This window comes from Canis lupus, chromosome 14, assembly GCF_003254725.2.
Source record: "Canis lupus dingo isolate Sandy chromosome 14, ASM325472v2, whole genome shotgun sequence".
NCBI lineage: Eukaryota > Metazoa > Chordata > Mammalia > Carnivora > Canidae > Canis > Canis lupus.
The window spans coordinates 56,235,862-56,260,024 of NC_064256.1; the positions used below are offsets into that span (position 1 = coordinate 56,235,862).

At 37.7% G+C, this 24,163-nt stretch overlaps 1 protein-coding gene and 1 long non-coding RNA gene across 4 annotated transcripts in view; one reads left to right on the forward strand and one right to left on the reverse strand.

Moving 5' to 3' along the window:
- Positions 1–24,163, forward strand: part of CFTR (CF transmembrane conductance regulator) — a 164,121-nt gene that overhangs the window by 36,661 nt on the left and 103,297 nt on the right. Inside the window, exons 4-9 of the mRNA XM_025464763.3 lie at positions 9,542–9,757; positions 13,537–13,626; positions 14,729–14,892; positions 15,739–15,864; positions 19,662–19,908; positions 21,827–21,919. Coding sequence (XP_025320548.2) covers positions 9,542–9,757; positions 13,537–13,626; positions 14,729–14,892; positions 15,739–15,864; positions 19,662–19,908; positions 21,827–21,919 — 936 coding nt within the window. The remainder of the gene's footprint in view (positions 1–9,541; positions 9,758–13,536; positions 13,627–14,728; positions 14,893–15,738; positions 15,865–19,661; positions 19,909–21,826; positions 21,920–24,163) is intronic.
- On the reverse strand, positions 15,901–23,571 carry LOC112670806 (uncharacterized). 3 transcript variants are annotated; one of them, XR_004804621.2, is made up of 3 exons: positions 23,466–23,571; positions 22,304–22,448; positions 15,901–16,094 (listed from the first exon to the last, which is right to left on the reverse strand). It is a non-coding gene; the product is annotated as an uncharacterized LOC112670806 (long non-coding RNA). The 3 variants fall into 3 exon arrangements; XR_003143239.3 differs by lacking the exon at positions 15,901–16,094 and adding an exon at positions 17,131–18,146; XR_003143238.3 differs by lacking the exon at positions 15,901–16,094 and adding an exon at positions 17,131–20,074.

Consider the following 24,163-nt stretch of genomic DNA (forward strand, 5'->3'; position numbering starts at 1 on the left):
TTTTTTTTTTTAAGGTTTATTTATATATGAGAGAGAGAGCGAGAGCAAGCAAGCATGAGTGGGAGGGGCAGAGGGAGAGGGAGAGAGAATTTCAAGCCGACTCTAGACTGAGCCCGGAGTCAACACGGGGATTGATCGCACAATAGAGTCTGAGGCTTACCCAACTGTGCCACCCAGCGCCCCCCCCCCCCCACCCCGCCCCGCTTCCCCCTTGAAAGCTAACCTAGGAATCCAACACCATGTCCAGGAGAATCCTGTATGTAAGACAAAATGCATCTCCTGTTCTTTCATGTGGAATTTTGGAACAAAATTGACTTGTAAATTAGGAATTGTTTGTAATCATGTTTGTTTTTGTTTTGTTTTGTTTTGTTTTTAAACTTAAACTGGATATGAGGACATCCAGGCCTCCCATTCCTGGTAAGAATATGGTGCATTTTTAGCTCTTGTAGTTAACCAGCATCCAGTAGTGACTAATGAAAAAAATGGTGAAATAAAGTAAAATATATGTGGTGCACTCAAGCATGTATCTTTTTTCAAAGGTAGAACATTTTTGTTGTTGTTGTTTTTCCTTAACTCCCATGGGGCATGCTCATACCCTGTTGCCACAAGCTTGTTTTATGATCTTGGGGCAAATCAAAGAACTTGCCTGGATCTCCATTTCCTTGAGTATATTATAAAAAGGGGTTGTAGTAAAGTGTATCATCTCTATGATCTCTTCAGCCTTTTTTTAAAAAATATTTTATTTATTTATTCATGAAAGACACAGAGAGAGAAAGGCAGAGATGTAGGCAGAGGGAGAAGCAGGCTCCAGGCAGGGAGCCCAACGTGGGACTCGATCCTGAGACCGCGGATCATGCCCTGAGCCAGGGGCAGGTGCTCAACCGCTGAGCCACCCAGGCGTCCCTCTTCAGCCTTTTAAATTATATGTCCATGCTACGGGTCCCAGAGAGGTGGCATTTATCTAAATCAAGATGATCTAAACTTATAACTTGATCTTCCAGGTCGATGTTGAACTAATCATAATCCTTGCACTTATGTTTGAGAGAGAAACTGGCCTGTTAATAACTTTTCCATTTCAATTTATGGTTATGAATAAGATGACGGCTTTAGAGCCAAACGTTTGGTTCAAAGCCTAGCTTTGCCACCTAATAGCCTTGGAACACTGGGTAAGTTATTTAAACTTGAATAGATCTGGGTACGTAGCAAGTGCTTCATAAATGATAGCTATTCCTCTGTCTTTAAATAGAAAATAGGCCTACCTGCACAAATTATTTGCATTTTCCTCTAAATGCTATAAGTAATCTTAAAGTACCCTTTTGATTTTTATAGGGCACAGGACTGGGATCCCTGGGTGGCGCAGCGGTTTGGCGCCTGCCTTTGGCCCAGGGCGTGATCCTGGAGATCCGGGATCGAATCCCACATCAGGATCCCGGTGCATGGAGCCTGCTTCTCCCTCTGCCTATGTCTCTGCCCCTCTCTCTCTCACTGTGACTATCATAAATGAATTAAAAAAAAAATATAGGGCACAGGACTATGTTTCACCAGTGTTTAAAAATGATAGATTCTAAAAAAAAGAAAAAAAAGATGCTAAGCATTACTTCAGAAATTAAAAGCGATATTTTAACATGTCTTCCCTTCCCTTATTTCATTTTCTGGATTAATCCTACTATTCCACTATATCAACAAATCCAAGAACTTTTTCTTATAAACCATGAAGACTATAGGTTAGATTTCTAGTGAGAGCATCGCTGGTAAGTTAATGTATCAATAAACACTAAAAGAAAAATAGCGAAGCAAAACATTTTGAGTTAGGCATTGAATCTAAAAGCATGATTCGGAGGTAGACAGATGTTATGATAGTATTTTTTGAGATTCTATTCTTGATGTGGTATAGACATTTTAATAAAAACTAAACAACTGTGGTGGTGGATAGGTCTTATTTTCTATGCTTAATATGGAAAAATTCTTCCTTTAGCGCTCGTATAAAGCCAGGAATTACCACCAGACTCTGGTATATCAAGATAAACAAAAATTTGACACCCTTGTTCACTCTGTCAAAAGCCAAATCATAAGACTTTGCTTTGGTAATATAAGCACAGTACTCTTTTTGTCTTATCTAGCATACCTGTGTTTATTTTTTTTTTGTACGCGCGTTTTCTTTTTACCATCTATTAATTATCCTAAGTGATATGCAACTTCCTATCCAAAATTTTATTCTTTTAAGTATTTTTTTTAGATTATGAAAGTAATCAGATAATTTCTGGTAGATTTAGGTCTATCCACTTTCCCACCGCCCGCCCCCCCATGGGAATATATACTTAATAAAGGGAGAGGAATCCTTGCTTTATATAATACGTTATAAATCCACTTCCCTTCTTAATGTGTTGTGAATGCCTTTTCATACCATTATATACTTGCCTACTGAATCACCTTAATGTTTAATGAATCACGTGGCTGTGTCATAATTTACCAGTTCCCCATTGTTAAATATTTACTTATATTGCCTCTGATTTTTCATAATTACAAACAATCCTTCAATGCACATCCCTTTAAAAGCTAATTTTAGCAGATTTTCAAATTGCTTTCAAAAAGCAATTGTATTAACTGGCTTTCTTGCTACTCTACTGTGTAAATTCAATCCTCACCAATCACAGGTATTATCATTTAAAACATATTTTCAAATTGTTCAGTGAGAAAAAGTATTCTATTACTTTTACTTGCATTACCTTTGGTTTCCAGTGAGTTTAAACAGTTTTTATATATTAATTAAGCATTTACATATCTTTCTGCCTTTTTTTGCATTTTTCCTTTTAGCATTTGTCTTTTTCTTGTGGATATATGAGAGAATGTTTTCCCCAGCCTGTAATTTGTTTCTAGTGAGTTTTTACCCGTTTTAATTTTTAAAAACTTGTTGCCAAATCTATATACCTTTTCCTGTGTTCTCTGCTTTTTGTCATCAGACATTTTTAAAAGTCCTCCCCCCCCCCAAATATTTGTTTTTACATGAAAGTATCTAATCTATTTGGAATTTGTTTTAGTGGATGTTTGGGATAGAAATCTAATTTTAAAAATGAATATTCAGTTTCTTCATCATTTATTACATTATTTAGCCTTTCTCCACTGAATTAAAATGCCATATTATATATAAAATTATTATGGGTACTCTCTGTTCACAGATAAATCACTCTATTTCTTTGTCATGCCACATATTATAATAGCTATATAATATGACCTAATATCCAGTAATGTAAACCCTCTGACATTTTTCTTATTCCTCAAATGTTTTTGACTAGTTTCTCATTTTTTTCATATGGAATTTAGAATCATTTATTGACTCAACAAATATTTGCTGGGTGGATCTTCTGTGGTAGGTATTATATATCACGTTGAGGTTGTTTTAGAAATTTTTTTTTTTTTTAATTTATGATAGTCACAGAGAGAGAGAGAGAGTGAGAGAGGCAGAGACACAGGCAGAGGGAGAAGCAGGCTCCATGCACCGGGAGCCTGACGTGGGATTCGATCCCGGGTCTCCAGGATCACGCCCTGGGCCAAAGGCAGGCGCCAAACCGCTGCGCCACCCAGGGATCCCTGTTTTAGAAATTAAAGCGAAGGGTCCCTACTACTTTGGTGCTGAAAGTTCAGTTCCAAAGAATCTACTTGAAATTCTGATGAGGATTGTGTTAGTCTTACAAAATAACTTGGAGGGGAATGTAATCTTCACAATATCTGTTTTTTTTCTTTATTGGGAATTTTTCAAACCTTAAGACTTTTATTTAAAACTTTATGTGTTACTAACATTTGTAAAATGTATTTAAGGTACATATATTAATTACTTGTATTTATAATGTTTCATGTATTAAATTGTTATATTATCGAGATAATTAATTAATTGATTATTATGCTTGGCATATAGGAATCTATTTTCTTAGTATAGTTAGTTTTTTTTTTTTTTAATTTTTTATTCATTTATGATAGTCACAGAGAGAGAGCGAGAGAGAGAGGCAGAGAGAGAAGCAGGCTCCATGCACCGGGAGCCTGATGTGGGATTCGATCCCGGATCTCCAGGATCGCGCCCTGGGCCAAAGGCAGGCGCCAAACCGCTGCGCCACCCAGGGATCCCAGTATAGTTAGGTTTTAAACCTCTACCTATTAAACTCTTGATTCACTTAAATTTCTGGAAAAATGTTAAATTGTTCTAATAGCCAGTATTCCTATTGTTTGCATTTGCCTAACCCTAAAAGTAACACTTCTAGAATTTTATTAATTAGTTTATTGGTATTAATTAATTTGGTGCTGATTGTGGTCTTGAGGGAGAATTTCTTTCTCAGGTTAACGAAACATCTTTATATCCAAGTATATTTAGAACATGTATCAGAAACCGGTATTGAAGTTTCATCAGATTTCTTGATAGTTGTTATTGAGATAACAATATTGGTATTCCATTAATTTTAATTGAAACCTTAACTTCTCAATATTTCTCAAATAATGTCCTAGTATTCCTGGGAATAAAGACATAAAATATGTTCAAGACAAGTTGACATAATGATGGTGATGATTTTTCTGGCTACACACCATAGAAAGTCATGTAATCTTAGAAGTTCTTCAACTAATCATGTACTTGTATCAGAATAATCAACTATACTTTGGGTTTAGAAGTGTAATTTTTAAGGCAATTGTGTAATTGCAAACCTAAACCAAGTTTCTTGTTTTCACCTGAACTTGCAATTTCGTAGTCTGAATATCAGACAGACTTCTCTTTCTCTAGAAGCTTCTGGCCCGTCCTAGTTATGCAGGTAGGACAGAAATGGTGAAAGGATTTACATTCAGCCACAGCTGATGTTGAGTTTTGCTGTGGAGGGTCCTATGAAAGATACGTCTCCCAGGAGGTCTTTTCAGCCTACTTAAGTTTTCTCTGGGAGGCTGATCTAAACTGGGACTCAAGATTATTCCCACCAGGAATGTGGTTCTCTAACCTGACTCTCTACCCAGATTGTCTTCTGAACCCACACTGTTCTGATCTGTATCTCCTTGAGTAGAAAATGCCAGTAGTCGTGGCAGGATGTGGGCCAGGACAATTGCCAAAGGAATCCCCAGTCTCTGTCAGGAGACTCCTCAGACTCAGATCATATAAACAGAGATGTTAGCACTGGAGGGGACCTTCAAGATCAGCTTGCCCCCACTTGGATTATCAATGAAGAACACATCAGAGAAAGGAAGAGACTAAGGTGACACAGATAGCATAGGTAATGTGGATAGGACCTTGGGTTTCATGACTTCTGAATTTCACTGTCACGCTAGCTTAAAAATAGATATCAGGCTTCTTATATTATCTAAATGAAACATTAGGTAAATTGCATCTTTATTTGTTCATAAAACATAATAAACATGTAATAATCAAGTAATGAAATGTAATCAAATTTTCAAATAAATTTATGTTACTCCTTGTGACATTTGAGTGTCAGTCTGCTTACATTATTTTATATGATGGCAAATTGGGAAATTTCTTGTATTTCAGAATAGTGCAAGCCATGGGTATACAAAACTTTCACATATTAAGAAGAGAGGACTTTGTTTTTCCCAGTCATTTTCAGGGATGATTTCTGTAAAGGACTCTACTTCATAGACTAAGCTGGTTACCATTGTTTTCCCTTCTAAAAAAAAAAAAAAAATCAGGTGCTATCTGTAAGTGGTTCCATTGTAAATATTAGAGAACACGCTGCTTCAAACAGATTAGGGAAGAACGGGTGGGGGGGCTGGGGGGGGGTTGGAGTGGTGATTTTGTCCTTGAATGTTGACGGTTCCATATTGTGGTGAGGTTTATGTCAGTTTGCTGTTTGCAGATGATGATGCTATTATTGGAATTTTTCTCTACCAAAAAGAAATTGCATTTTTTTTTGTATGAACATGTGCCCTCCCAGAGTACTACTACTGGTGTCTGTGGAATTGCCATTATTGTTCAAAGGATGAGCATGTCATCTGTCGATACAGGCAAGATGAGGACCAATTCAGCAATGAATATGTGTAAAATAGATCCCTGAATCAGACTAAGACACATTTTACTCATTTTGTTAAAAAATTGCAACTGAATAACTCCTTAGCAAGTAAGTCTGTTGTGATAGAGATGGCCGGTTATGGCAAAAATATACTGGCTAGACAGTGGTAGGGACTGTAGTTCAAATTACTCAGTAGGAAAAAAATTTCTACCTGTACATTTCCAATTCTAAAAATTCTGTGTATAGCTCAACTGCCAAAGTATTTTTCTTTTTTCCTCAGAATGCTCATTTTAACATTCCATGGGTAGATGTTGTTCCTTAGGAATACATACTGCGGTGTTGATCAGTGGTTCTGTATTCTCTGATGTATTATCAGGAGAATACCTATGTAGGCATATGGGCCTGGGAAAGGGTGAAAGATATTTGTGGAGATTATGATATAAGCATGGATTCCTGAGTAGCAATCAGAATCCTTACTTTCCCAGTTATTGTTGCCCTTTTTTTTTTTTTAAAGATTTTACTTATTTATTCATGAGAGACACACAGAGAGAGACAGAGAGAGAGAGGCAGAGACACAGGCAGAGGGAGAAGCAGGCTCCCTGCAGGAAGCCCGATGTAGGACTCGATCCCAGGACCCCGGGATCACACCCTGAGCCAAAGGCAGACACTCAGCCACTGAGCCACCCAGGCGTCCCCCCCAGTGATTGTCTTAAAATGAGTAAGGAATGATGTTTTATCTGGTATACGTGGTAAACACCAAGGATCCTTACTCTCCACTGGTTGATGACACAGTACTTCTAACAAGGGTAGTGCATACGAATCCAGTGTTCTTAACTTCAACTCCAGAAAGCGTTTTAGCCAAGTGCAAACCCAATATTTGAGGATAAGGAAATTAAAGTAAATGTGGTATTGGCATTTGTCTACAAAGAATAACATAATACAGAAAAACTCTAGAATGAAATATTGATCTAAAAGTTATTTTGAGTATGAAATATTACCAAACACACCATGAAAATTATATTTATAGTACAGATAAATTTATACCTATATTTTCAAATCTAAGATTTGTTTTGACAGTTCATTTTCCTAGTCTAAGGAGGTATTTTGAAATAAAGTTATCTATTTTAGACAAGTCTGGCATGGGTCTCTGAAACTTAAAAAGAAATAGCCAGGGCATCACTTGCACAGATTGTAGTAGTTTAAGAATGGAAACAACCCATCTGCCCCAATGTAAGGCAATTGGACAAATCTTGATTTATTCGAGGATACCCTATTGAGCAGCACTTAGAGTAAATGTGGTAGATATACAAGTATCAATGGAAATAAATGCTAAAAACCGTTAAATACAGAGTAGTTGCAAAAAGCATACTATGATACCATTTATATAAATATAAAACCTAAGAACTAATTCTTTTCTGTATATTCTAAAGATGGATACATGAGCCATAAAAGCATAAACCATACACAAAATGATATGCACCAACAAGCAATAATTTCTGCACTTATTTACTTTTTATTTTTAATTTTTTTCTTATTTAATTTTTTAAAAAATAAATGCTTTTTAGCAGATATGGCAACTATAAACATGGTATATCCAGGTAGGTAAGTGATTTTTCTTTTTAGTACTTTTCTGTTTGCTATAATTCAAAGTTTTTTAATTTTAATTTTTAATTTTTTAGTTATAATTCAAACATTTTGAGAATATGGCTATGTGAGATGAGAAAACTATAGCCCATCTTGTGATTAGTCTGGAAACTTTTTTTTTTTTTAAAGATTTTATTTATTTATGATAGACATAGAGAGAGAGGCAGAGACACAGGCAGAGGGAGAAGCAGGCTCCATGCAGGGAGCCCGACGTGGGACTCGATCCCAGGATTCCAGGATCATGCCCTGGGCCAAAGGCAGGTGCTAAACCACACTGAGCCACCCAGGGATCCCCCAATAAGTTCTTTTTTTTTTTTTAAGATTTTATTTATTCATGAGAGACAGAGAGAGAGAGAGAGAGAGAGAGAGGCAGAGACACAGGCAGAGGGAGAAGCAGGCTCCATGCAGGGAGGCTGATGTGGGACTTGATCCCGGGTCTCCAGGATCACACCTGGGCTGAAGGCGGCACTAAACCGCTGAGTCACCTGGGCTGTCCCAGTTTGGAAACTTTTTAAAAAAGGTTTGACTCTTTCCTTATATTCAGAGCCTTGGTCTACACAGTTAATTTGAAATGAAACATTGAATGTAAGGTATAGTATGAATAGCTAGTGGTCAATCAATAACGGCTCTGTATAGGCTAGGATTCCTAATGGGGATGATTGTTGGTAGAGAAAAGCATTTTTATTTATTGGGAATAAGAAAGCTTGTTGTATTGGGCACTTGAGGTTTAGAAAAGAGGTTGTAGAAAATGGGCGAATCAAAGCAAATTAAGGGTCGGGGAGAGTAAACTGAACAATGCTGGCTTACCAGTCTGGCTGGAAAATATATCTTTGAAATGGAATCAGTTAGCATTGCATCACGTCCCTGCAGGGTTTAGCCTCAGATCCCCATTTCACTGGGCCATCCTAGAACAAGGTGGGGAGATTATGTGTCTTTCCCTTTTGAAAGCAATTTAGTAAGATGGCCGAGACACCATTTGAATTCAAATCTATTCCCATATATTCAGGAGTGGTGGTAATGAATTTGATGGACAGTTTGATTTAGTAGTTAATTGAAGATCCTGATTAGATGCATTTGGAAACACAACTTTCGTCCTCCTGTGTTAACTCACAGGTCTTTGAAGAGTTGATAAACCACTGGAAACGGGCCTGAGGTTGGAATTGGTTATTTTGATTTAGTAGTTAATTGAAGATCCTGATTAGATGCATTTGGAAACACAACTTTCGTCCTCCTGTGTTAACTCACAGGTCTTTGAAGAGTTGATAAACCACTGGAAACGGGCATGAGGTTGGAATTGGTTATAATGCTCCTTCCCTGAAGTCCATACCTATTCCAGACCAGGAAGGACATGACACTGGACGTGGAAGTGGCTAAATTTAAATGCCACCGGTGCCTGCATGCAGCTCCCCTTTTTGTGGTTGCCTTGAGAAGCTATTTTATTATAGAAATGCCACTACTCAGAATGCTTCTAGTTCTTTATCAGGTCACTTGGTGTCTTCTGCCTTAGTTTCTTCTTCTGCAAAGTGAAAATAATAATGCCTACTCTGACTCCTAAAGTTGTCATGAAAATCAAATGAAAGTATTTCATAAACTGTTCAGTGCTATGTCAATGTTACCAATGAACACACTATTCCAGAAACCATACCTTTACTTTATGGTCACTCTTCCCTTTTCAGAGATACCTTCCTTATATATAAACTTGTCTCCAAATGACTTTTGCTATAACCCAAATCAAATCTTATTTCAAAGTATAAAAATATTGATAATAATGTCAATATGGCGTGGCTCTCAATGTAAGCCCATCTTAAATCCTTCTCTAAAGATGGAAATTTTTGTGTGGAAATTGTGGGGCCATTTTATGACAAGGAAATGAAATCTAATTTCTTTGTTTTTCCTCTTTTTAGGAAGTCACCAAAGCAGTCCAGCCTCTCTTACTTGGAAGAATCATAGCTTCCTATGATCCAGATAACAAGCAGGAACGCTCCATTGCAATCTACCTAGCCATTGGCTTATGCCTTCTCTTTATCATGAGGCCGCTGCTCCTGCACCCAGCCATTTTTGGCCTTCATCACATTGGAATGCAGATCAGAATAGCTATGTTTAGTTTGATTTATAAGAAGGTAATGCTTTCTTGCAGCATGTTTTAAATGTCATGTTGATACACATAAGGGGTAAATGCTGAAATCAATTTTATATGCCTGCGAAGTAAATGGCAACAATAATTAATGTTTCTAATTTTCCTTGGTAATCAATACAGTTCATGTCAGCTAATAATTATTGAACATCTTCTATAAACTGCCTGTATTATGGATTTTTAAAAAAACTAGTCATGTCATAATTTTTTAGAATCTATGGCTTCCATTAAAACAATGCTTTTTATCTACATAAAAGTCATTGGCATAATATCGTCCTGTGGTAAAATGCCAGGTTATCTTTAGGTCTCAATAACAAGAGTATAGTATGTAATTGTTAGTGCTAATCCGAGCATTAACAGTTTCTGCTTTAATTAGTTAAGACACAGTGGTGGCATCTGCTCATCCACTGCTTTGAGTTAGATTTTTGTCATTCTGTGAGTCCTGTAAATTAAGAATTTTTGCAACAGCACATGCACGGGAGCCATCAGAACCTCCTCTGCTTTTCTGTGTGCGTTGTCCAGACAAGAGCCCAAGTTTCTGAAGCATGATTTAGGGGAATGCAGATTAAGACTTACCTACCTTAGAAACACAATGTAAGGTCATTTCCATGCATGGCTTTCTAGACAACGTGTGACTGCTTGGATCTACCATCTCATTTTAGAAAGCTCTTTTTGGCTGAATCATTGGGATATTGCTTTACCTTTCTTCTCTTTTTCTTCCCCCAATGTAAAAACTTTATATACTTGGCTTACAAGGGACATGGATCTGAAATCACCTCAAGCAAATAACCCATAACACTCCATAACATAGAGGCAAGGTCAGTTGTGTTGTAAAACCTTGATAGTCATACTTTATTGTTCAAAACAGCCTTTTATGGAGGCATAAGAAAAAAAATGGAGTCCACAGTTTAGTCGGATCACCTCAGTTACAATCTCATCAGTTCACAAGTACCAGGAAAAGATGGGCAATAAATCAACAGAATTTTATTTTGATCCAGAAATTTTATGTAAGTGAACAAATTATTAGATATCACTTAGGAGATAGAGTGGCACAGCATGCACACCAAAGGAAGTTCAATTCAATTTAAAAAATATTTATGAAAAGTGCATATTATCATAATGATGGATAATAGCTAAGGACGTCCATGACAAGCTTCTAGGTGAACTGGATATATTATTTCATTTGATCTTCTCCAAAACTCTCTATGGTAAGAACTATTATCCCTGTTTTATGCCTAAAATGTTTTAAGAAACTAAGACCTAAAAAGTATGGAGAACTGTGCAAAAACTTCGAAATTTCTGAAATGGGTAAATCATAGTCCTTGACATGGGGGATTATCTAGATATCAGAGCGGGGAAGTACTGGGGTGATAGAGCAAGGCAAATTGTGTTATACAGGAGGAGAGAGGTATGAAGTACTCTGGGCTCAAGGGAAGGGGGGATCAAAGAAGGAGAGGGTTAGTTTGTAAATAAGTCCCTATATAACATTTAGCACAAATACAGCAATCTATGTACTTACAGATCCAGAACACATTCAGGAAAAGTTAGAGGCTATTGTATCTCTCCTTCCTCCTCTCATTTTTGAATAGTTGTGTTATTACCCAGTTGGTTTACCCCTCTAGGCACACTTATTGGCCTGCGTTGGCATCATCACCAGAGAATGCAATTGTATCTTCACTGTGGCTGTGGTTTGGTCCCTAAAGTGAGCCTAAAGTTAACTGGTCCCATATCTGACCAGCTCCATCCACATGGCAGGCAGCCACGAACTCTTTCCTACAATATCCCAATGTTTGTACTACAGTGCTGTTCTGCATTGTTCTAAGATCTGTGACTATTATGCATTCACATTATATTGTATTTATTTTCTAAAAGATTTTATTCATTCATTCATGAAGACAGAGAGAGAGAGAGAGAGAGGCAGACACAGGCAGAGGGAGAAGCAGGCTCCCTGCGGGGAGCCCGATGTGGGGACTCAATCCAAGGACCCCAGGCAAAGGCAGATGCTCATCCCCTGAACCACCCAGGCACCCCCAAATTATATTTTAGATGATAAATCTAAATACATTTATAAATGTCAAATCATTATGTTGTACACCTGAAATTAAGACAGGATTGTATGTCAATTATATGTCGATTAAACTTTAAAAATGAAAGAAAATAATGAATACAAATTAAATTTATCCTTTGAATTCCTAGAAGATAGAGGTAATTAAAATGAACAAATATTCACTGAGTGCTCCCTGTGTGCATAGCTTCCTGTGAAGGCCTCTGGAGAGGACTCAAATCCCCTGAGACGGACAGTTTCTTACCGAGTCATGTGTTAACCAGCTCGATAGAATTTTCCCTGTCCTTCTGTTCTAATAGTGATTTGAAATGAAGTGCTTTGATTCCTTCTTCATCTGTGCTAATCTAACTGCTGTTCATTATTCTCCACCCATCTTAAATTCTATCTCCTCAATAAAGTGCAGATTTTTATAACCAGATGTGTGAACCTTCTCTTACCTACCCTATTATGTTCTGCACCCTTTAGCTCATTTACCATACCATATGTGGTTGTGTATGCTCCACCCTGAGGCAAGAATTATGTATTAGTGGGGACGCCTGGGTGGCTCAGCAGTGGAGCGTCTGCCTTCAGCTCAGGGCGTGAACCCAGGGTCCTGGGATCCAGTCCCACATCGGGCTCCCCTCAGGGAGCCTGCTTTTCCCTCTGCCTGTGTCTCTGCCTCTTTCTGTGTCTCTCATGAATAAATAAATAAAATCTTTAAAAAAAGAACAATGCATTAGTAAATCCTAATAATAATCCCTGAGCCTTGACTCCAGTGATTTGCATCACTTAAGTGCTCAATATAGATACATTCAGTTGAAACAATGCTGGATGGGTACTCTCCAATCAAAGGCATCTAATGGCTAATCAATTCTTACTGAATTTTACAGCCTAAGTAAAACTGTGATCTTTCATAATTGTGTTTGATTTATCTACTTAACAATTATATTTGTGTATAGGGGTATATTTTTCTTTGTACTATTTAAGGATTTTGTATCGTTAATACAGTCTTTCACAAAAATCCTTAATGATTCATAATATACTTTGTCGACTTCAACTGTAACTTCATTCAATAGAATTATTATAGAACTCTGTTATAGGTCAGTAGGGTTACTCTAAGGTTATGGTTTTTAAGTTTTTTATTTTAAAAGATTTTATTTATTTTTGAGGGAGAGAGAGTGTGTGAACACAAGCAGGGGGAAGAGGCAGAGAGAGAGGCTGAAGCACACTTCCCGCTGACCAGGGAGTCAGGGCTTGATTTCCTGACTCCTGGATTATGACCTGAGCTGAAGGCAGGCCCTTAACCCACTGGGCCACCCAAGTGTTCCAAAGTTATAGGTTTTAATCTCAAACTTTGCTTCCTATAAAAACAAAACAAAACAAAAAACCCTACCAAAACCTCTATACTATATAAATGGGCTGTATCATTCCTGTTTTGGAGTAGAAAACATGTCATTGCTGTCTAGATGCTGAAAAACGAAATAATCACAGGCATGCTAGTATAGTATTTTTTGTGAAGAGAAGTACTTATAAATCTGAGAAAATACCAAGGTAGATGAACATAAAGTAATAATTTTCATTACCTAAAAAAAAAAAAATAATAATAATTTTCATTACCTTTACTTAAAAATACCTAATTCTTTAGCTGTGGTACTATGTTACTTATTCCTATATTTGTCTTCTCTTTGTCCACATCACCTAACTTCCCATTTTCCTTTTAGACTTTAAAGCTGTCAAGCCGTGTTCTGGATAAAATAAGTATTGGACAACTTGTTAGTCTCCTTTCCAACAACCTGAACAAATTCGATGAAGTATGTACCTACTGATTTAATGTTTTATGCATTATTATTATAACTCCTACAACCCCAAGGGTTTTCCTGGGTCAGTTAACAGTATATATAATAATATATGTATATTATAATATATATCCCTACCTTCCCTATTTCTACAAGCTATGGTTGTATAGCAGAGTGTCATTCTGGGGTCTCATGGAACCACCCAATGCAAAGGCATCTCGGCTTGCTGAATATTTCATGAAGTTTTTTGAAATTTAATTTTTATCAGATCCCTTTTAATACTTTACTGTGTCCTTTTAATACTTTATTCTTTTTTTTTTAAAAAGATTTTATTTATTTGACACAGAGAGAAAGAGAGAGAGAGATAGGGAGCACAAGCAGGGGGAGCTACAGAGGGAGAGGGACATGCAGACTCCCTGCTAGGCCGGAAGCCCAACATGGGACTTGATCCCAGGACCTTGGGATGGTGACCTGAGCCAAAGGTAGACACTTAACTGACTAAGCCACCCAGGTGCCCCTCCTTTTAGTACTTTAAATCAGTTATTTACTTTGGCTGAATATGATATGCTGAGCACTTCATGTTCAGTGCTGTCTTATGACACAAATAAATACAAGGTCTTTGAGGTCAGACAGTGTGTTTTATTTATTTTAGCATTCTTAGTATTTAACATAGTGTTAAACCCACAGCAGGTGCTCAACAAATTACTATTGAATTAAGCATGTATTTATTCTTAATATTTTGTCAGGAGATAGAGTTGTTATACTGAGCCTTTGGAGACTCTTTTGCTCTTTCATGTTTACACCATGGCTCTTGCTTTATCCAGATAGAAGTAAGTTATTTAAAATAAACCCCTGACATGATACTTATGCTATTTAATCTTAATTCCACTGAATAAAAATACTTAAAAGTGCAATGACTTGAAATTTGTTCCTTGGGAAAACCTAGTCTATTTGCAGAATGTTTAAGCACATTGCTATGTGCTGCACATAGCAAACACCCTGATTTTAGCATGCTGGGAACCATGATGTGTTTGATTTTATGACCTTGCTGTGCTCACTTTTTCTCATTCAGGCTCATTTGTTTGTCACTGGTTTTCACTGTTATTTTATTTTCCAGGGACTTGCACTGGCGCATTTCGTGTGGATTGCTCCTCTACAAGTGACGCTCCTGATGGGGCTGCTCTGGGATTTGTTACAAGCCTCTGCCTTCTGTGGTCTTGCTTTCCTCATAGTCCTCGCCCTTGTCCAAGCTGGTTTGGGAAGAATGATAATGAAGTACAGGTAGCACTCTTGTTACAGAGCTTGATAGCTTGGAAGGGTCTTAAATCAGATTTCCAAAGAGTCAACTCTAGTAGAATCAGGCCTGCTCTATTTACTGAACCGGGATCTACGTACTGGGTGTCACTGAAAAAGGAATTGTTTTTAAGGTGTGAATAATACTCCCTATATCAACAGGACATTTTTTGGCTTATCAGTCTATAGAATTTCTTTTTAAATAGGTGAAGATTGAGTTCAGTTTTATAGATCATAAGGTTCAGGTAGAATGGATAAAGCATATACGTACATTGGAGGGAATGCATATATTTTAGGTAGAGTCTTCTAGGTTTTTCATACTCTGGTTCATAGATCATCATACCGGGGCCTTAGTTATTTTTTTATTGCAGAATGAATCAGTGATACCAGTCCCAGCTTGTGATAGAGGCCTTCTAGAATTTGTCAGCTAGAAGATGATAAAACATATACAAAATTTGGAGTGTCTTTGTTAGCACTTGGCTTGAATCCCAGATTGTACTCTTACTAGTTATGTGACCTGACTCAGGCTACTTTGCCTCACAGAGTCTCTGATTTTTCATCTTTAAAGTGGAGATAACCATTTCTCTTGGACTTCACCACCGTGAAGTGTCCTACACTGGACAGTCTATGGAATGTGTCTAGTAGTAAATAGCACATAGAGGGCATTTACTAAAAGATAGGTATTATTTTTGTTGTCATCTGTCAGATAATAACATAAATGTCCATCTGTTTAATAAGAAGTGTGGCTTTTTCTTTTTTTTTAAAGCTTTTATAGTTCTTGCTGACAGTTTAACTTGGTTTTACTAAGTATTTGATTGATTGATTGATTTACAGAGATCAGAGAGCTGGAAAGATCAATGAAAGACTCGTGATCACCTCAGAAGTGATTGAAAATATCCAATCTGTTAAGGCATACTGCTGGGAGGAAGCAATGGAAAAAATAATTGAAAACATAAGACAGTAAGTCTTTCTGATAATTTCAATATAATTAGCCTGTTAATGTTTAATATTTTATTTTTTAAGATTTTATTTATTTATTCATGAGAGACACAGAGAGAGAGGTTAGAGACACAGGCAGAGGGAGAAGCAGGCCCCATGCAGGGAGCCCGACGTGGGACTCGATCCCAGGACCCCAGGGTCACGATCTGAGCCGAAGGCAGGCACTCAACCTCTGAGCTATCCGGGTGTCCCTGTTTAATATTTTAAAAATAAGTATGTCACAACAGACTTACTCCCAGTTCATATTTGAAGTTTCTGACAATCAATTGTTTTAAGTTATATCAATATTCATGCATCAATATCAAGTGACATAAAGTCCTTTTCATGGGCTGTAGTTGTATATAGTTGGTTCAATATGTTATTTTTAATTCCAAGGATATTTATGCCTCATAAAAGAATTTCCTGTCTGAGTTTATAGCTGCTTATTATGCTTTATTTGACAAAAATAATGATCACAATGCTGGAAGCTGATTGAAACCTTAAATGAAACTACCAGAGTCATAATTCTGAACCAATGAAGTGATTTTTTGTTATTCCACTTCACTTATGTTATGGCTCATAAAAAAAAGAAAGAAATTCTTCTCTTTGGCTTAGATATCATTGTTTTTCCTTAACTTAATAATAATGCAGGGTAATATCCATAAATTGTGTTTCTAGAAACCCTGCATTTAAGAGGTCAGCTCAAGCAACAAAAGCCATCACCTGAGATAGAATCAGTGCTTGGCACCTGTCTCTAGCCTGTTTCAGGTCAGATAACCTCTCTTTCGCTGATTGGTAAAGATTATATCCAGCCAAAAAGTACAGCCCAGACTGAGGTATGGTAACTGTGACATATTTGGGGCACAATATAAATTAGGGTATTTCTGCAGCCACGAGACCATTTTTCTTTAGTCAAGGTCCATGTTTTACAAACTGCAATCAAAAAGGGTTCTAGAAAAAAAAAAAAAAAGCGTTCTAGGAGACTCAGTAATAGACATACTACTGTTGAAGACCAGATCATTTCAGCTCCTATGGCACACAAGAGTTTCACAGGGAAAAATATACTAAAGAGCAGAGTACCCTTTTAGATAGTGTGAATATGGCTATGAGGAATTGGGGTTGCTGATTCTGGTAGAGGGTGGTAACTGAGCTGCAGGTGTGTGATTGGAACAACAAAAGAAATGCTGAAATATCAAGTCCTTTTGCCATGTAAATAGAAAGAGTGAAAGAGTAAATATTTCCCAAACATTATTGGTCACCTGTTTTTATTATGCTTTTCAAAGCAAATCCAGGAAAGGAATTGTATTTTCTTTCCAGAAACATCCTTAAAGATCTTGGGGAATTGTTTAGTTGGTTGAAGTTGTTTTTCTTATTAACAAGTGAGTTCTCCATCATACTTGTCCCCTTGGTCACTTCTATGCCTATGAGCACAGGCATCCCAAGAATGGGATGAAATGTTCATCAGAGCATCTGCTTGTCTCGGGCGTCAAGATAAACTCCTGTTCAGGACACTCTAGGTGCTGACTTTTCCTGACTTTGATTTTTATTTTTCCTCTTCCTCAAAAGATGAAATTCACCCTTTGTATTTTGTATTTCTGTCTGACCAATTCTAATAGCCAACGGTTGGTTGTAACTTGTATAATCTGGTTCCTTAACCTGGCATGAAATTGTTACCTGAAAAGGCTTGGAAGTGCTGACATAAATATGGGAAAGCAAGAATTGCTTCTGATACTCAAAAGAGCAAATATAATGTCTTGGAAGAGATTGGCAGGATGCGCTTCGAGGGGTGATTACCTCAGCCTGGGCCCAGATGGTCCTGGGCAGAGACTGTGTGAAACTCCTTGCCAATATATTTCTTTATTGCTCTCCTGTAATAAAGTCACTTTCAAGTTTTTTTTTATAAGAAACTAATAAAATATTTTTATGACTCATAAAGTACAAGTGATTTTATTATGGAGAGTACTGCTTTCTGCGTGATCCTTATAAATGTTTGTGAGTCCATTATTTTTTTCTTGTCATACCACTTCTTCCATTTTCCTCAACTGTTTCTAATACATTTCAACAATTATCACAAACCTGTGAACATTTTTGTAAACACTCTTTCTAGCATTTTATTAACATCAACCTAGCCAATGTTTCTCCTTTTGTTTTTTTCTGTTGAAGATTAAGGATTCTAAGTGCTAGGCCATCCGCTGAGCTCTCATTAACCTTGGCAGTGACTCTTCCAGGGAGATGGTATTGTTTCCATTCCGCACAGGTGGATTCTGTAGGAACCAAAGGGAAGAGCAGTTTACCAAAGATGGGTTGGCTGTAACTGGCAGAGCCAGGGGTCAAACCCCAGTGAGATTCTAAAATCACAATCTGCCTTCAGCTCCAAGTGATTGAAATAAGTAAGCATTAGACCACATTAGATTGTGAATCACAGCCTGGGATGGACACATTGAATTTTGTTTTCTGTATCAGAGTGCTCAGGATTATACTTTTTTTCAGACTAAAAAAAAAAATAAAAGATTTTTTTTTTCCCCTGAATTCTACTACTTGAGAATGAAAACTTCTCTGAATTCTACAAATGTGTGAACTAGCACCCTAAATGCCAGGCACAGCTATTGCTGTTGCTCTCTCCCTCCAGAACCCTCTGCTCATCTGTTCATTGCTGCTTTTTTTCTTGCAAGAGCTGAATAGGAGGATCTCAATTGACTCTAAGTTTTCTAGTCCTGGAAGAGTGGGCTGGAGGTTGAAGGCAGCATTGTTCTCTTTCATTAGCAGCATCTGCATTCCCCGTTTTCTACCTGCTGGAGCATTGAAACTTCTTCTACATGTGTTAAAAAAAAAAAAAAAAAAAAAAAGTTCACATTTACAGTTCAGACCAGAAGATCAGAAGTAAAAATGATTGTTGCAGGGGCACTTGGCTGGCTCAGTCTGTGGAGTGTGTGACTCTTGATGTTGAGATTGTGGGTTCGAGCCCCATTTTGGTTGTAGAGATTACTTAGAAATAAAATCTTTTAAAAAATGATTTTTTTTTTTTTTGCAAAGAATTATATAAAGTGAGAGACAGAAAGGATATAGTAGCTGTTCTTTTGTAATTTTTCAAGAACTACCTGCAACAGAATCACTTGGGTTCTTGTTTAAAGCATGGATGCTGGAAGCCTATGGACTTATTCAGTATCTCTGAGGGGTGGGCCTGAGACTGCATTTTAATAAGTTTCTCAGGTGATTTTCTCCTATGCTAAGATTTGGGAAACTATTCTTTTGTGGCTTCTATGTTATTTTTAGTGTTCTTCAAAGCCGAGCTAGCATTTCTAAAATGTTAAGAATCCACTAGGGAATCACAAAAGTGTATTTTTCCTTCATAAATCTGGCAATGCTGTCCTCATTTCCATGCTTAATTACTTAAAACACCACCCAACAAACAAAGCATTTGAATCAAAGTCTCACTAATCTTCCAAGTTAATGATGAAGTGACTCAAGATATTAAAATACTCTCATAATAGCAATAGTAATTATAATTAAGATTATAAATTATAACTTAAAAATAATATTTACAGGTAAGATGTCCAAGACACTGGTATATTCATTACTGCCCCCCTTTCAGAGAGGGTAACTGAGGCCCAGAGAGATTACATGTCTTGCCCGAGGTCACACAGCTCACATAGGATGGAGCTAGGATCAGAACACAGGCAGAAAGCCTTGAGAGCTTCTGTTCAGGTTTTACATTCCAAGATGCCTGGTATTTGAAAAGTTGATAAGCATCCCAAATTTTATATATTTTTTTTTTATAGAACAGAGCTGAAACTGACCCGGAAGGCAGCCCATGTGAGATACTTCAATAGCTCAGCCTTCTTCTTCTCAGGGTTCTTTGTGGTGTCTTTATCTGTGCTTCCCTATGCACTGATCAAAACAATCATCCTTCGCAAAATATTCACAACCATCTCATTCTGCATCGTTTTGCGCATGGCAGTCACTCGGCAATTTCCCTGGGCTGTACAAACATGGTATGACTCTCTTGGAGCAATAAACAAAATACAGGTAATGTACCCAACAGGGCATCATATGCAATGATTTTAGAACAGTTTTGAACTTTTCTAGTGAGCAACCTCTCTGGAGATGAAGTGTTGGTCTTGGGCCCGTTTGATGCTCAGGATTTCCTCTCTTGGTGTCTACATGTGGTCTAACAAGCCCTTGTGATGAAAACCTAGTGAAATAAAAACGAAGGCCTGAGATTCTCTTAAGTCAAAGGAGTTGACGGAAATATTGTTTCTGTATTCTGGAGAATTTTATTTAAGAAATCAACTAATAGATTGGTTCTCATGAGCTTGGCAAATGTGCAAAAGATGGTAACAGATTCACCAGGAAGTTAGAAAACATTCCAGCGAAAACTAAATATGTTCACCTTAAATTTTTCAAAACTTTACAACATACTTTCCAGAAAGTAAGATAGATGAGAATGGCATTTTATGCCACATCCTAGCAAAGCTGATGTAGCTGTAGCTTAGAAGAGAGGTTCTAAAGTCCTTGGGTGATTATGCCCAGTGTTTATTTAGCTAATTGAATCACCATCATGAATTTATGTGTGGTTATAATTTTTATAATTCATATGTAGATCAAACTGTCTTGTACTTTTTTGATGTCCATTTAAATATTTAACCAGAAAATAAATCACTGTGATAGAAATAAACAATGAGGCTGAAGGGTGAGCCACTTTTAGGTGGTTCTGCCCTTATGTGGTCTTGGCCAGACTTTGCCAGTGGTGACCCACGGACCGAAGTTTGGCCTTGGACCTGTTTCACTTGACCTTTAAATTTTAAAACAAACAAATAAACAAACCATTTGCATTAGTTCTCAGCGTTTAAAAGTTGGGAGATGTTACATATACAATAAATCATGTCTTCAGCCTCTTTTGAAGAGTCGGAATATGTAGTAACTGGGTCCTCTTCTCCTGTGAGCTGCGGCAGCCCCCCCCCCCCCCCCCAAAGAGGGCCTGGCCTCTCCAGTTCTGTGCACTTTCCTCAGCCACCCTCCTTAAGTTTATCATCTTGAAGATGTGTGAGTTTGAGATCTGTGAGGTAGACGAACTGGGGAATGTAACTCAGAACCATAGCAGCTCTGGGACTAATCCTATTTCTTCTGTTAACCCTTCTCAACTGAGAGAGAGAGAGAGAGAGAGAATGAACACACATACAGACTCAAAGAGAGAACGTCACAAAGACCGGGAGAGTCACCAAACAGGAACACAGACAGAGAAACTAAACTGGGAGAAAAAGAGAGAAACCAAAATAGAGATAGAGGGTGAGAGAAGAGTAGAGGAGGAAAAGCAAAAGCAAGGCAAGGAGCAGGCTGTCCTCAATACCTGCTGTGCTGAGGACTTCAGGATATAGGTACTTAATTCTTCCCAATGCTCCCACCTTTCCCTCTAGAGCTCTAATAATGTCGAGTAGAGCCCTCCTTTAGAGTCAGGGTTTGATGCTTTAAAATCAGTTATATCAGATCTTCAAACCTGTACGTACACCAGAGAAGTGATGCTATCGATGCCTCTAATAAGGAGGGTGCTCTAGACGTGAAGACAGAAGCCTTCTCTCTGTCCTAATGTTGAATTGAGGCAGGCACACTGGAGGGTAACCAGGGAGGCCTCGTAAGTTCATCACCCAGGTTAGCATGTGAGCGTGGAGGGAAGAATCAATTGTGTGTTAAAAATCTAACGTAGGAAGAGAGTTTTATAAAATAGCACATGTTTTAAGAGTGCATTTCAAATGTGATAAATCCTAGTGCTTGGCAAATTGACTTTACAAAACTGTGAACGATTATTTTATTAAGAAGGGATTTCTAATCTGTACATAAATATATTCATAAATATTCATAAAATCCAAATACTGTTAGAGTGTAAAATAGATGTAATAATGCCATGATGCTCTTCGAGTACAATTTTTTTCCCTTCTTTTATAAACAGGATTTCTTACAAAAGCAAGAGTATAAGACGTTGGAATATAACTTAACAACTACGGAAGTAATGATGGAGAATGTAACAGCCTTCTGGGAGGAGGTCAGAATTTTTTTTTTTTAATTGTTTGCTGTAAATACTATGGCATTTTCTCCTTGTTGAATCTGGTTTTCATCTTACTAGACAAGAAAGAATGATAATTGAACTGGTTGTACTGGAAGGGGAACCAACCACTGCACTTAATCTATACATTAAGAACTCAAGGCCCAGGAATGTTAAATACACAGAAGCCTCTTCATTTTCTTCCAAGTCATGTGATTTGCTTGACACAACAGATTAGGAAGGGATACAAATCTCATAGGTTTTGGTGCCTGATAGGGCAGGGTGTGACTTCTGACTCTGCCATTTATTCTCTGTGTTAATCTAGATCGAATTACTTGTGGAACTTTTGGTTCTCCATCTATAAAGCAAAATACTGATATTTACCTTGCAACCGGTGCCTGGCTTCATGCAAATTTGTTGTGAAGTATGAAGTGCTCAGCAGAGTACCAAGCGCAGACTAGTTCTTCAATAGATCCTCCTTTCTCTGACCTCAAGTCCCAGTCCAATGTGTTATCATACATGGGTCATCCTAAAGATATATGAGATATATGATATATCTAAAAGATATATGAGAGCTACATCAGTGTGTTATTTTCTATTTTTATTTATTTCCATTCACTCTTAAAGATTGTCATATCTCAAAGCCAGAAAAATATTAGCAATGATATTCAGCCTCTCAAGAAGCAATATTTGATTATTGGGAACACCTATTGAGTCCCTATTACCTTATCACTTATATCTGCTGGGTAAAGAGAAGAGTTATTTTGACATTTTTCAAAATACCTGAAACTGGTTCTTATTTATATAAGCAACTTGACAGCCAGAGCTTCACTTTACTTCATTTTTGAAGGTACCGGTTAGAGAATAATTCTTTTTTTTTTTTTTTTTTTTGAGAATAATTCTTTATCTGCCTAGCAACATTGTTTTTTGGGAAAGTGTCAGGTCAGAAAGGGATCAGATCGATTTTACTTCTTTGTTTTGAGGAGTTTCAAAGGCCCTTCTAGGCAAAAATAAGTTTAACATTTTCCTTCCTAATTTCCAAGGCCCTTCTAGGCAAAAATAAGTTTAACATTTTCCTTCCTAAGACAAAATTGTTTCCCTGCTCTGCTGCAAAAATCTTCTACAATCTCTTCACCCAACTCTTGCCTCCCATCTGGCTATATCCTCATCATCCAGTCTTTGACCGTCACCTGCCGAACTCTGGACTCTTCTTGATCACATTTGCTCGGGATAGTGGCGCTTCTTAAACCTTTGCTGTGATGTCTGAAATTTCAACATCCACGAGCAGTCCCTCCAGTACTGTCCTAAGAACCTGTACTCTACGGTGACTTCTTCAGAAGCTTCCTGTCCGAGCACATCCTGAGCTTTGGGAGCACGTATGCTTCCTCCACTTTGGAAATGTTACACTCTGAAATCTCTTTCCTGGCCCAGAATTTCCTAACCATCCAGCCCCATCTGTCTCTAAATCCCACCTTTACTGTAGTCCTTCAGGTTCAAGATTTCTGGTCTCTTCCCTTGGACTCTACCTGGTTCAACCTCTGCTTACCTCAAGACCAGTCGTTTCAGTTCTCCTACAACTCTCTCAATTCCTGTTTCCTTCTACTGAATTCTTTGCTGCAAAACATTACTTTGTGGCCTTTGGTGAAGTAGGTGCTATCTGGGGAAAATCACAAACTTAGGTCATTTGTAAGCTTTACGCTGCTCTTGTTTCAACCTCAGTGGGATCCGTAAACCTTCTTGGGAAATCTTTTCATTTGTCTTTAGTTAATGTTCTTTACCATTTCCCCAGGAGCTGTGCCAGATTTTTGCCACTTTCCCCAAAGCCCCTCCTTCTCTAAGGATCTTCATGGCCTTGCCTCCTACAAAACATAAAGAAAAGAGAAGCCATTATCAGTTACGAATGCTTCCGGTTTCCCTGTTCACCCTTGGAATTATGCTTTACTCCTTCCTTTATGTCTCAGAGAAAGATGTATGTTTCCTCCTGCCCTTGACTGAGCTATTACTACCTTGCTTCATCATCTTGGAACAGGCGGCCAGCAGTCTTCTCTCTAGAAGCTTCAACATTTCCTTTCAACTGACTCCTTTTCACATGTGAATATTTTCAAGTTAAAAAAATTCTTCTCTTGCTTTTGCCCACCCAGCTTTGTCCTCCCAACCTAACCCTGTCCTCTCCTTTGTTGTCACACCTTTGTCATTTTCTCATCTCTCATGGGCTCCTGCCTGCTGTAGTCTGGAGTCTGCCTT